Genomic DNA, 13,118 nt, shown 5'->3' on the forward strand with positions numbered 1-13,118 from the left:
CACACACACACACACACACACAGGGGCCCGAGGGCCAGGGCCCAGAACGACCCTGGGCCACGTCAGCAGACAGATAGTGGGTGGGCAGCAGAGAGAGAGAAAGAATGAGAGAGGGGTGAGGGAAAGGAGAGGGACCCCAGCTCCCGACACACCCACACAGTCTGAGACAGAGACAGAGCTGATGAATGAACAAGGGGCCTGGCGATGATAGCGCTGTTTGGTCGCGTAGGACGAGAGGCCCCACCCTAGATACAGACACATGTTGTGGGCAGGGGATGTGAGGCGAAAAATTGGGAGAAAAAGAGTAACTGATGACCTTAACCAAGCCATGATGACCACAGCCCACACACTGTAGAAAAACAACACATCAGACTCCCCTATCTGATAAAAGTTAAGGGAAACATCCTACACATTGGGACTCACACACACACACACACACACACACACACACACACACACACACACACCACACACATACGACTGCTCTGTTTCTCTGGTTCTCCCATAGAAGAGGGCAGAGAGGATTACGGCTACCCACATGATGATGGGCTGAAAAATAGGCCTTTTATCAAACACCGTTCCACCATGACACAATGCACGCATCATTTCCATGCTGCTATCCGCATAGCATCAAGTACTTGGCTGCCTCGGAGTGAATCTGCAGTTTTGCTGGTAGCTCGGCACTACGATGCATCAGAGATATTTTATCTTTTTTTGCGATAGCTGCCTCGATATATCATCCTTGCATGATAATGAGAAATATTTTTGTATCTATACGGGATAACAGAATGGGTGAATGATTATATATATGAGTCTATTACATAATATATGAGTGGATAACCACAATGTGCCTGAAGGATGTACAACCGACAAAAACTAATCCCCAAAACAGGGTATTGTCATAGTTTTTTTATCAAGGAAGAATTTAACTGTGACGACTCTCTTCCTAATGATGATAGCCTTTAGAACATGAGAAGCAAAGCAATCTATTGAGTTTATAGATTCATTATTTCTTCTTTAAATTTTGAATAAGCAATGTAGGTGGCTACAGTTATACTATACAGCTGACTTATTTGCTTCCAAGGAAATAATGTTTATCCTGTAGTTGATATTTAACTTGAATGCCTGTTTTTAAGGCGGCATTACAAGATTTGAAAGGAGTTTGTTGAAAAAGATCAGCTGGTCGAAATTAATATTTCAACTTGCATTTCCTCTTACTTTGTCAGAATGAGGAAACAAAGCACGAATGGAACCACATGGTCATTTGAATAGATTTTCTCGCTCGTTCATTATTAGCCTTAGGTTGGACTGTGATGTTGTACTTGCATTCTGCGGGGATATGATTTCACCACAAATGACCATCAACTGATTCCGAGAAGGGGAAGGAGCTCCGCCAATGCATTTATAATCTGCAAGTATTTTGTTGTCCTCAAACCAGAAGCTTTTAGAGCAGTCTCTGAGAGAAGACATGCTGGATATGTGGGGGAAAAGAAAATGAATGGCTATTTTAGGCCTTCAACAACGAATAAAATGTGAGGAAATGAATGATTAACTACCACTGCTACTGTAATTTAGTTTACACCTGATTTGATGTATTCAATCATTGTGATTAGCCATTGTATTCTGTTAAAACAGTAGTTAAAGTGGTCAATGAACTGTCTTAAGTACTGTAACTGCTGAGATATACTGAAACATTTCATTTGACAGCACAATGATTCTTAAATAAGAGCCATCACCGATCTTTTTGAAGAGTGTGAGGTGGTATCAACTACAGCTGTATAGCAAAATATGAACAATATGCACAGATTTTCTGTTTGTGTCTCTGACACACTGCATCCAAGCTTTCTTTTAAAGTGTATGGAATGTAAAACACTAAACCAAGAGCTAAAAACTTCTATCAACCACATCGTCTTTGCACTTATCCTTCTCCACTGTGTAAACTTGGGGTACAAAAACCGACCTCAGCCCTGAGTTTTGTCTGGCTCTGTCTGTCTGTAAGTGACCTTTCCCCTCCTCTGAGAAGGAGCTCTGCTCAAAGGAGTCCTGCATCTCCAGCTCCCGATCAAGTACAAGCCTGTCCAGGAGTTCTTTCCACACAAGTGGTTTTCAATGAACCTGCTGACTTAAACATCCTTTATCTGACTAGACTCTGGTTTGGCCCCTGCAGCCCTGCAGTCCTGGCAGGTGGATCGCCTACTGCCTTCAGCACACTCTGAGCTTCCAAGGGGAGATGGGGGAACGAGGGAGGGAGGAGGGAGGGACTGACTGGGAGGTGATACTATAAAGGAGCATGAGAAAATACAGATATGAACTCAGCCTCTATTCTCCAACCTCCCTTCAGCTGAAGCCTCCATATTTGATCATACTTGCATTTGTACTGCCAACTACTCAGATAGACATTTCTTATCCAGTTTTTCTGTTTTCATCCTGATAGTTTCTAGTCATGCACAGCTTGGGGCAACAACTCAGTGCCTATCTGAGGTAAATAAGAGAGAGAGGAAGAGACAGAGAGAGAGAGAGCGAGAGAGGTATGATGTAGGTCACGGAGCAAAACAGACTTTTCCTTGCATCTTTTCTGAAAAGCGTTTTTGTTTCAAAGTAAGACTAATAAAACAATATATTCCCTGCAATTCTACTGAAGCATGAACTTTTGGGCACTGCTAAATAAACATCACTGCAGTATTCCCTCTGCAGCAAAAGGCTCACCTTCTCAAGTGCTGGATCTATTCTTGTGCAATGGGCCAGAGGCAGAATGATTGAACTTTTGTAATATTTCACTGCTGGGACAACAAGAAACCTCTTTCAGATGAAAAGCATGAATCAGGACGGTGACAAACTGGCTAGAAAGTCAAACAGAGAGTAACCAGAGCAGGCCATTTTATGACAAGGGGGTCAGTGTTGGCCTTTGATGCTGAGTGTAGCCGTTGAAAGGTGTCCATTTTCAAGGTCTAATCGCCGACATCAAGTGCATTGCAATTTGAACAGAGCTGTAAGGTGTTCATAAGCAGGTCTTTTAAGTGAAGGGCATCTCCATTACAGGTGGTTAACCAAAGGAATGTCTGATGGTACACAAGATGAGGCTTTTTTTCAGGGGATTCAAAACATAACATTAAAAAAGGTAAAAAAAAAAAAAAAAAAAAAAAAAAAGTCAAATATACACTAATAGATGCATTTATTACCAAATCTTGAATCATCACGGTTGAGCAATAGAATAAATGCGACAGGAAAATGAAGCGTGGTCACATGATACTGTTTGTGTTTAAAAGTTGAGGTATGGGGCACAGATCACTGGCTGGATCTAAGACACGTCAACCTATTATGTGAGATGTCTAACAGAAACCACATGGGGCTTTCGATGCACTTCACGCGTGGGTGAACACACTTAAATACGCATAATAAAACAGCATCAACAAATCACAGTCCTGGGATCAGTCTTGACAGAAATATTTAAAATAGAATGATTCATCCAGAAACCAGGCCAAGGATTGTGATTGGAGGATTGACCATGTTTGCCATTCATATCCTGAAACCCCCTCCTTTCCTTCTGACTCGCTGATGGATTTGTCTATAATTTCATTATTACTTCTTAATAGACTGCAACAAGCCACTCAATAACACCCATTTCTGTTAGCACAGGATAATTCATTCCACATTTTTACAGACTGAAAGTACCAACTCATGCCAACACCATAGCAGGGCACAAGAAGAGGAGTGCTAAATCTGCTTTTGCAGAGGAAACAGACACACTTAAATTGCCAGTTTCAAATCTCACCACGAGTTTATGGTGTTGTTCTCCAATTTGTCAGTTAGAGCATAATAAGGGAGCCAACGCTCTTTGCAAAACAGAGAAACTTGTGAGGGATAGAGCTGCAACAAGAATGGGGATGCTTTCATTTTTCCATCAATCCATCTACCCTCAAGTCTTGTGTTCAGCAGTGTCATGCACCAGTAAAGGTGCCAGAAGAAGCCATCTTCTGAACTGAATACACTTTTTTCTGTTTACAGTAGAAGAGAAATAAATATCACATGAACAGCCTTTGAAATTGCATCACCTCTGCTGAATGTAGATATCTCAGGTTCTGTAATGCTCTATTAATGCTGTGCTGTAATGCTCTATTAATGTGTGCTCTCTTGGAAAGCAAATGTAATACCATGGAGAAGCTCCAGAACAGAAAGACTGCCTCCAAGAGCAGGCAACACAGAGAGAATGCATTAGACTTGCGGTCGGCTGATCTTCAGTTTTTGAAAAAATGCCGACATCTCCTCCCTCCAGTCCAAAACTAAGACTGGATCACAGAGTGGGGGGAAAGGTTTAGTGTTCATAATTTGGGGGATTTGAATGAAAAACTTAAATAGGAGTGGAACGGGAATAGCTTTTCCCCTGTACTTGATTATGATTATGTGGGAATTTGCAGATTCGGAGAAGGGATTGGAACATTTTGTTGAAGGGGTGTATTCCATGATTTCATATGCCATGCTAAAGAATTCCATAATACATACAGACATGGTCAGAAAGCATGGTTACATCTTCAATCATGAGCAACAAACACTGGAAACTATCACATCTGAGAATGTCATGTGCGAGCTGATGGCAGTTTGACAATAAGGTGATGAGAGCAATCGCCCACTTTTGGCAGCGGAGTTCTGCAGTAGCTGTGGCTTCTGTGGTCTCCCACGATGACCTAGTGGGACACTGCTAAACTGAACGAGCACTGTCAGATCCCAACCAACAGCATTCCCACCTACATCAGCGGAGATCTTCATCCCACTTTTTAGTTAAACTTGAACAATTAAGTATCTCCGTGCTAACAAAATAGATAATTTTTAATGTACAGAGAGGAAAAGGCTTGAACACCAACTAATGGTTAAGTAGTAATACTGTGAACGAGTGGAAATCTCTAGGAATGCTAATACAGCCATAATTTTAAGGAACTGCACATAAAAGTCTGTATATTACTGCAAGATGATGTAAATCAAGAACAGGGTCACACTATGTAACCATTGTTCTGTTTCACACAGGATTCAAGCTCCAAGAGGCAAAACTCACTGACTACACCCCTGCTGTGACACAAAACACAAAAGCATATGGTTAATATGAATAACTGGGCACATCATAGGACACTGCCACTCTCAATATAACAAGACTGCTTATGTGCTGTTTGACACAAGCCTGTTTGAGTATAGATCATTGTAGAAAGTCAAGTATAGTCACCACACTTCATTTCTGGTAAGCATAGATGGTAATGGTGAGTGGCACAGCTGACCCCAGGCTGGTTTTAATAGTGCAACATACTGTAGCTCTCACACCCACAGTTCTCTATTAGGTGCTGAGTACATTTGTTTAATCCTCTGACTGCTCATATTATCCCTAATGTGCTCCTAACATCAATCAAATATAATAATAATCTATAGTAATGGCCAAAACATAAAAAATGAAGACCTATGTGCTATCACAGAGATAAAGAGCTTTGAAACTTTTTTCTGTGTGGGGTCCTTCCAAATCAACGATCAGATCAGTAATCCATTTTCACTATTTTAAAAGTGCAATATCAAACAACAAAGCTCATAATTCACTCATCAGGTAACATTAACATATCTGTGCAAGCTGGAAATAAGCTCAAGAGATTTGTCATATTTCATGTCTTCAGGATGACGCAATGCCAAGTGGTAAGAGGATTTCTTAAATTCAGTTCAAGTCAATTTGATACAACTTTATTTTCTGTGCAACTAATGTTCCAGTCACTGAGAGAATTTATTGTTCATCTCCAAACTTTTGACTTGCTTTTTTACCACAGTTTATCAAAAACACATTTCTTAAACAATAATATTTGTGTGAATGGGTTTGTGTTCTTGTTTCAATCTGTCACTTGCCAGTGCAGTTATTGACAGAACAGAATCATTTAAAATGTGAAACATGTACTTAAACTTTGTTTTTTTACAGTTACTGATGCTTTTAGCACTTGAAGTTCTTTAGGACTATAGTGTTAACTTCTAGAATCATGAACTCACATCCAGATCACAAAACCAGAGCACAAGCCTCTGTTTAGACCCAACGGTCACAGTGCTGCTGTGTGCGCCTAAGTACAGCCATGGGTTTCACATAATATGCCAATAGTGTCAAGAACACAATGCGTTATTTTCTCCCTTTTGCCCCCCTGGAATAGAAAGAGAGAGGATGAACCGGGCGCTCCTGCATCCCTGTTACAGTTTTTTCCAAACAGAGCTACAGAGTGAGATAACAGGGTGCCAATGACACAGGCGAGGCCATAGAATATTACAATTTGCTGTCCAAAACTGTATTTCAGAAAATTTAGGTTCCGCTGCCAAATGTGTTCTTTCTATTTATCATATAAACATAAAAAAACATTTCACAAGAACTTGTACATTATAGCTTTTAACTAGCCATTTACTGTATATAACCTAAAATATGACAAGAGAGAGGCACATTTGTGGTCATTATCATGACGAACAAAAATAATAAAAAAAACAAAAGCAGAAAAATAAGTCTTTTGTTCGCTGATTATTTTCTTTATTCAACAAAAACCTAAATCAATAATGTCTTTGTAAATCTGTCATGGGATCCCTGGGCAAAATGAAGTTCCACATTGGTCTAAAAGAAGACGTCATTGTTGGAATACTTTATTGAGAAGGCCACCAAGTCCCATCATTATTGGACAATCATGGCAGGCCCAGTAGTCATCGCTCTCTGACCAGAACGGACACCAAATGACGCATTTATTTATGCAGATATACTATGGAAACCAAACAAAGGCGAGCATGAAATTCAGACGACGCCACTATGGGATGTAGATGTCGCATCACTGATAAAAAGTGGAAGAGCACCCATAGGGTTGAAGGGCCTCAACCTCACTGAGCACAAACTGTACATGTAACTTTGCATGTGCATCAAATACACAAAGATGAGTGACAATGCTTACTCATCCCCATTAGAGAACAAGGACTGTGTGAATAATAATTGCTAAATGTAGAGTGTTATCCTACAAAGTGATTTAGGTAAACAGTATAATATGTAAAAACACAAACATTAGTCCTACAAAAATGCAGAGTAGACAGATTCTTCTGATGAACCAGTGCCTTATATAATTCCTAAATCTCTATTCCCTTCAAAAGGACATAAAAGAACAGACCAAAAGGAGGAGGAAAGGGGATGCTGTGAGTGTTGAGGAAAAGAACATGAGCTCCATTACAAAAGAAAGTGCCACATTCACAACAAGAAAAAATGCTTTTGGAGAGGGAGCAGGAGCTAATTCAGCTACTTCTTAAGAGGAGTGATTGTTAACAGAGCCACCGGATTAAATGCACAACCCAACCGCAACGTAATGGCAACAAAGCATCTTCTAAATGAAAGGAAATATATAAAAGTCCCTGTAAAACAAAAACGATGCAAAAGAGATTTGCGGAGAGCCAAGTCTCTTAAACAAAAGCATCGTAAATGTAAATGTTTGTCTGCTTAAGGTCTTTTTCTGCATGTATATACACAGCCAGGCCTGGACACAACCAATTTAGCCCAATTAACAACAGATGTGTCCATCTATTTTGGTTCGACAAGCGTTTTCTGCAATAACCCCATTAGTTGTCTCCTCATTTGCCATATCATTTTTCAACCATACGTTTTCCCCATTAGGGCTTCAGTGCCTTTCGGTAGCTTTTCCATAACTTTGGCATAGCTAGCAATAGTCGGCATGCTGCTAACCAACAGTCTCATTGCAGAACCTACATCAACAGAAACCAGAGCGTGCTGGAGAAATATAACATTGTCAATTGAAAAGAGGACAACTAAGATGGGCTGGAATCAGCAGTATATGAAGTCCTCTTGAGCAATGCCAACGTGAATGGTTATACAATAGCGAGTCAAAGAGACTGTGTGTTGCTGGTTTGAGTTTTGACTGTGTGATGTGTGCAGCTCGGGTTTGGCTTGTGAAGAGCCATATTTCATATGGGGCTCAGAGGGTCGGGAGCTGGTACCACATTTTTGATACTCCTCTTGTACTGTTTCTCAAAACTGAGACAATAGGATGGCTTGAAACACACATTATGTAACTTCTGTTCCCTCATCAAGAGGAAAGACACTGGTACTATCATTGTGGGCTTCATTATCATTTTTCAAATGAAAAAAAGTTATCTTTCTTCTGCTTTGCATACACACAACATCCAAGTTGTAATCCATTTTTGTAATATGTTTTTTAGTGTTCAATTATTAATTTAATGATCTGCTGTGACAAAGCACACACACACTTGTGAAAATCTATTGCTGGTAATATGCCTTACTCTCAAGTAAAGAACTTATCCTTACAAGAAATTTCAAACCATAACCTTGTGGACCTTGATATTTCCCTGAAATGACCCCTTAAGCTGCTTCAGAATTACAAAAACATGATTCCAAACAGTACAACAATGTCAGTCTGTCTCAAATGGCATATATGTTGGTGTCGGTTTTTTATAGCTGTATGTACCTTTAATTCAGCCTGACATTTTAAGGATTTAAGATATGGGACGCAAAAACGCTGAGTTTGTTGCATGTTAATAGTTTTTTGGTGTTGTGGTTGATTGCAAATGTGGGTAAGTGTATAATATAATAATATCAATCGAGACAGGTCCTTTTTTAATACATATTTTTGTGGCCCTTCCTTGTGTCAAAATCAAATTTGAACTATTTTAGTTTATTTTGTGCTATTCATGAATAGACCTATGTTTAATTAAATTATCAACAACCTAATTAACACACAGAAACAAGGGCCCAATTTTTGCTCGAGGCTAACCCTGAGAGATTACAAAGCTCTGCTACATAACATGCCAGGCATAACACAAGAGAGTCCTGCAGGGTAGAAGAAGTTAAGTCTAAATCAAAGAATTAACTAAAAACCAACGTACAATGTACATACACCTAAAGTCAATCCTAGTTCTAACTAAAAAAGGTTTGACACTAAAGCACACACACACTTGTGAAAATCTACTATAAATAAATTGAATTGAATTAAAGGAAACTTGCAACTTTGTAAAAAATGTCCCCACTCAAGGCATATAAAAGGTTCTCATGGGAACAGCCATACAAATACACAGACAAGCACACACTGTGCCCTTTCCCGTTTGTGATAGAACCCAGACTGACCTACTCGCAGCTCCTGACCGAAGACTGTCCTTTCTCCCAGCGCCGAACAGTTCCAGCGTCCATATCGGAACTGGTACTGACACTCATTGATGCCCATCTGGGCACCTTCGCCCACAACAATGATGGCGTCCGGGCGGCTCTGGCAGATGGCCCGCTGGCGAGGTGCCAGCCCGGGAATCTTGTTGCAGATGATGTTGGCACCCAGCGCCACCACCGAGGACAGGGCCCTGGCAAAGTAAGAGAAACACACCACCACACGCGCACATGTGCATTCGTACACACATATATTGACACACACACACACACACACACACACACACACACACACACACACACACACACACACACACACACACACACACACACTCAGTTAGAACTTCCAGAGGATGGTCAGACTGACTCATTTATGTGAGACTCTCCAGAACAGGATTCAATACAACCAGTGATTGATGCATGTTCCGTAGTGAAGTGAAAGCTCTACTGCATAAAAGTATTGCTGTTTAATGGATTAGAGGTCAATCATAAAACTGAAAACTTAATCTTAATCTTAAATCCAACATAAAAAATATTAAAAAAAAAAAAAAAAAAAAAAACATACAGGGAAACTTGCTAAAACAGCCCAGCAATTGAAAACAAGATGCTTATTTGACTATTGACAATGCCATTCCACATTGGTTTGGATGGTGGGAGTTTGAGTAATGAGTTGAGGTTTTTGTGTTAATTGTTAGGTAACATAGTAGCGTGAATAGCTGCCAGACTTGACTCTTACGCAAGTACAGTATATACACTTGCTCCGTGTCTTGTGATGTAGATGCAGGTTTCAAATTTTAACCAAATGTCACACAAAATATTATTCTTCATGATTTGTGTGATTATGTGTTTGAAAGTTATTCAGGGTGTAAAGTGCTGCCTATAAATTTCATGAGAGACTGCTTTCACTTTAGCCACATCCTAAGATTGGTTTGCATGGAAAATATGTAAGGTTTTCAACACGAGTCGCCTTAATTCGTAGGGTACTAATGTGCTTTATAGTAAATGACACATTCAGTTCTCCTCTGGGAGACGTCATCGGATCACTCGATGTGATAATATCAAAACATATGTTAAAGATGGCTTTGCAACCACTGAGAAAGCCAAAATAGATTACAGCTAAACAAAGCACTGACTTTCTCCACAACTCTGTTTATAGCCCTCGAAACCATGTAGATACATACTTTTCAAACATGTCAGGGACGGGGAGCCATAAACGAGGGTGAAGGCAAACGCCAGCTTTGAAGTATGACGTCTACGTCCAAAGGCTTCACCACAAACAGGGCAAACTAACGCAGGCAAGTTGTGTGTCAGTGAAAAGCAACAGCGGCGTCAGAAGATTGAAGAGGAAGAATGGGTGAGGGGGAGAGACACCGAGAATTTCTGTGGATTCTGGTTCAAAGTGATCTTGGTAGGAGACCCCTGACTAAGAACAAAGATATGATCTTTGATTAGAATTCGCACTCTGGCAATCATGCTCCTTTTCTGCTGGTTTCTTGAGTTTCTCCACAAAGACAGAAAAACATAAATTTCAAACACAGAAGTTCAAATAAATCCTGACTGCAGCGAGACGAGTATCTACAGACTGAGCACTACGTGTAACAGTGATATTTTGAAAACATTGAATGGAAATACATCCATAGGTTAAAATATACTTAAAAATGTGCATAAAAGTATAAGCTAAAACTGCTAAGTTAAAATGCTGTAATTCATTGCACAGCTTGGTTAAAAAGATGGTCATTCATTTCTTTGAGTTAAAATGCACTATGATCTGTAGATCAGTAATCCATTGCTCTGACCTTTTCAGGCAAAAGAGGCTTAAAAGATAAATAGGATGAAAAGGTGATTTGTGTTTAAAATGCTGTCTAAGATACCTATGAGATTATGGGAAAAATGCATTTGAAAGGACAGTTTGCAATATTTCTTTGTTTCCTTAAGTTTCTATTTGTTTCGGTTTTAAGCACTAGCTGAGTTGTTAATCTGTGTTCGATTACTAATGCCTTGTCCGAACTGTAGGGAATGTGTGGCTTCCGCTCGTCCATTACAACATTGGACTTGAGTGAAGCAACATCGTGTCCGTGTAGTTCATTCTATTTTCCCCTTTTACAGGTAAGAATGAAGGTTGTGGGATGTGTGATCGATGAATATGTGTTTTAATTCTGTAAGGGAGTAAAATATTAGTTACTATGATAACTCAAACATGTGAATTTAGAAGATTGAATGTAAACGTGCTGCTCTACTGTGGCCTGCATGCGAACTGCGTCACATGAAGTTAGGTGAAGCGTGCTACTAACATTAGTGCAACTGAAGGTTGCCTATGTCCACTAGTTTCTATATTGTTTGTATTAGGATGCTATTGCTGCAGTTTAATAATAATAGTATTGATTATACGGTGTTAAATGTGCAGAAGCGAATATTTTGTTTTAGTGCAACTGAAGTAAGATTGTAAATGATATTGTTAGTGCAACTGAAGTAAGATTATCAATAATTCTGGGTTAATAATAAATGCATAGCAGAAGTATTTTGTTAGGTGCAGCTAAGATATATTTTGTTTTGTTATTGAGAGTGGTTTCACTGTTACTTACTCAAGGCTGAGTTACTTAAAGGGACATTATTGTGTTGTGAACAGAGAAAATACATGGTTTGTTACATCTTGTAACTCTGCTACTGTGATGTTACTAAAAAAAATCCATTACAACATTGGACTTGAGTGAAGCAACATCGTGTCCGTGTAGTTCATTCTATTTTCCCCTTTTACAGGGGCGCAACATACGCACATTCTCTTGGTCTAATCATTGCAGTCAGGGGAACGCACAACAGTATATAAAAGGGAAAGTGCCATTGGGTATACTGTTGATTTTGCAAACCCTGCCCTAAAAGTTACCCCAAAATCTAACTGAAGATTTTTTTCAGTTACAGAAAACATGCTAAGATGTGTATTTCTTTAAAAAAAAAAGAGAGAACCAGAAGCAAGATGTAAATGAGACAAAATAACTAATTTTGCTCTGTAAATCGTGTGGATCACTACACTGTCAACTGACGGCTGTCACTTACAACATTTAGAAATTCACTAGGTGCATTGAGTGTCTGCTGTAAAGACGGTAGGCCTGCTGCTTGTTTAAAACCCTCTCTTCGCTCTCTCTGCTGTTAAACAGGCTTGAACCCCTCTGACCCTCTGTGACCCTCTGCTGTATACAGTGGGGGAAATAAGTATTTGACCCCTTGCTGATTTTGCAGGTTTGCCCACTTACAAAGAATGCAAAAATCTACAATTTTAATCATATGTACATTCTAACAGTGAAAGACAGAATCCCAAAGAAAATTCCAGAAAATCACATCATATGAATTTATTAAAATTGATAACCATCTGATGAGGAAAAACAAGTATTTGAACCCCTGGACAAACAGCATGTTAATATTTTGTAGAAAAGCCATTATTGGCCAGCACAGATGTCAAACTGTTTTCATAGTTGGTGACAAGGTTTGTGCACATTTCGGCAGGGATGTTGGCCCACTCCTCCCTGCAGACAGCCTCCAAATCATTCAGGTTCCGAGGTTGTCGCCTGGCAACTCAATTTTAAGCTCCCTCCAAAGATTTTCAATCGGATTCAGGTCTGGAGACTGGCTAGGCCACTCCAGAACCTTGATGTGCTTCTTCTTCAGCCACTCTTTTGTTGCTTTGGCGGTGTGCTTAGGGTCGTTGTCGTGCTGAAACACCCATCCTCGACCCATCTTCAGCTCTCTCACTGAGGGAAGGAGATGTCGGTCCAGAATTCCACGATACATGGCCCCGTCCATCCTCCCCTCAATACGATGGAGTTGTCCCGTCCCTTGGCTGAAAAGCACCCCCAAAGCATGATGTTGCCACCACCATGCTTGACGGTGGGGATGGTGTTCTTTGGGTTGTACTCGGTGTTCTTTGCCCTCCAAACACGACGAGTTGAGTTGAGGCCAAAAA

General features: G+C 40.1%; 1 protein-coding gene across 3 annotated transcripts in view; it reads right to left on the reverse strand.

Moving 5' to 3' along the window:
- wnt7bb (wingless-type MMTV integration site family, member 7Bb) overlaps window positions 1-13,118 on the reverse strand; it is a 35,805-nt gene that overhangs the window by 13,060 nt on the left and 9,627 nt on the right. For all 3 annotated transcript variants that reach the window (XM_028586302.1, XM_028586304.1, XM_028586303.1), the window contains exon 2: window positions 9,131-9,357. In XM_028586302.1, the coding sequence (XP_028442103.1) occupies window positions 9,131-9,357 (227 nt within the window). The remainder of the gene's footprint in view (window positions 1-9,130; window positions 9,358-13,118) is intronic.

Source organism: Perca flavescens, chromosome 8 (assembly GCF_004354835.1).
Source record: "Perca flavescens isolate YP-PL-M2 chromosome 8, PFLA_1.0, whole genome shotgun sequence".
Taxonomy (NCBI): domain Eukaryota; kingdom Metazoa; phylum Chordata; class Actinopteri; order Perciformes; family Percidae; genus Perca; species Perca flavescens.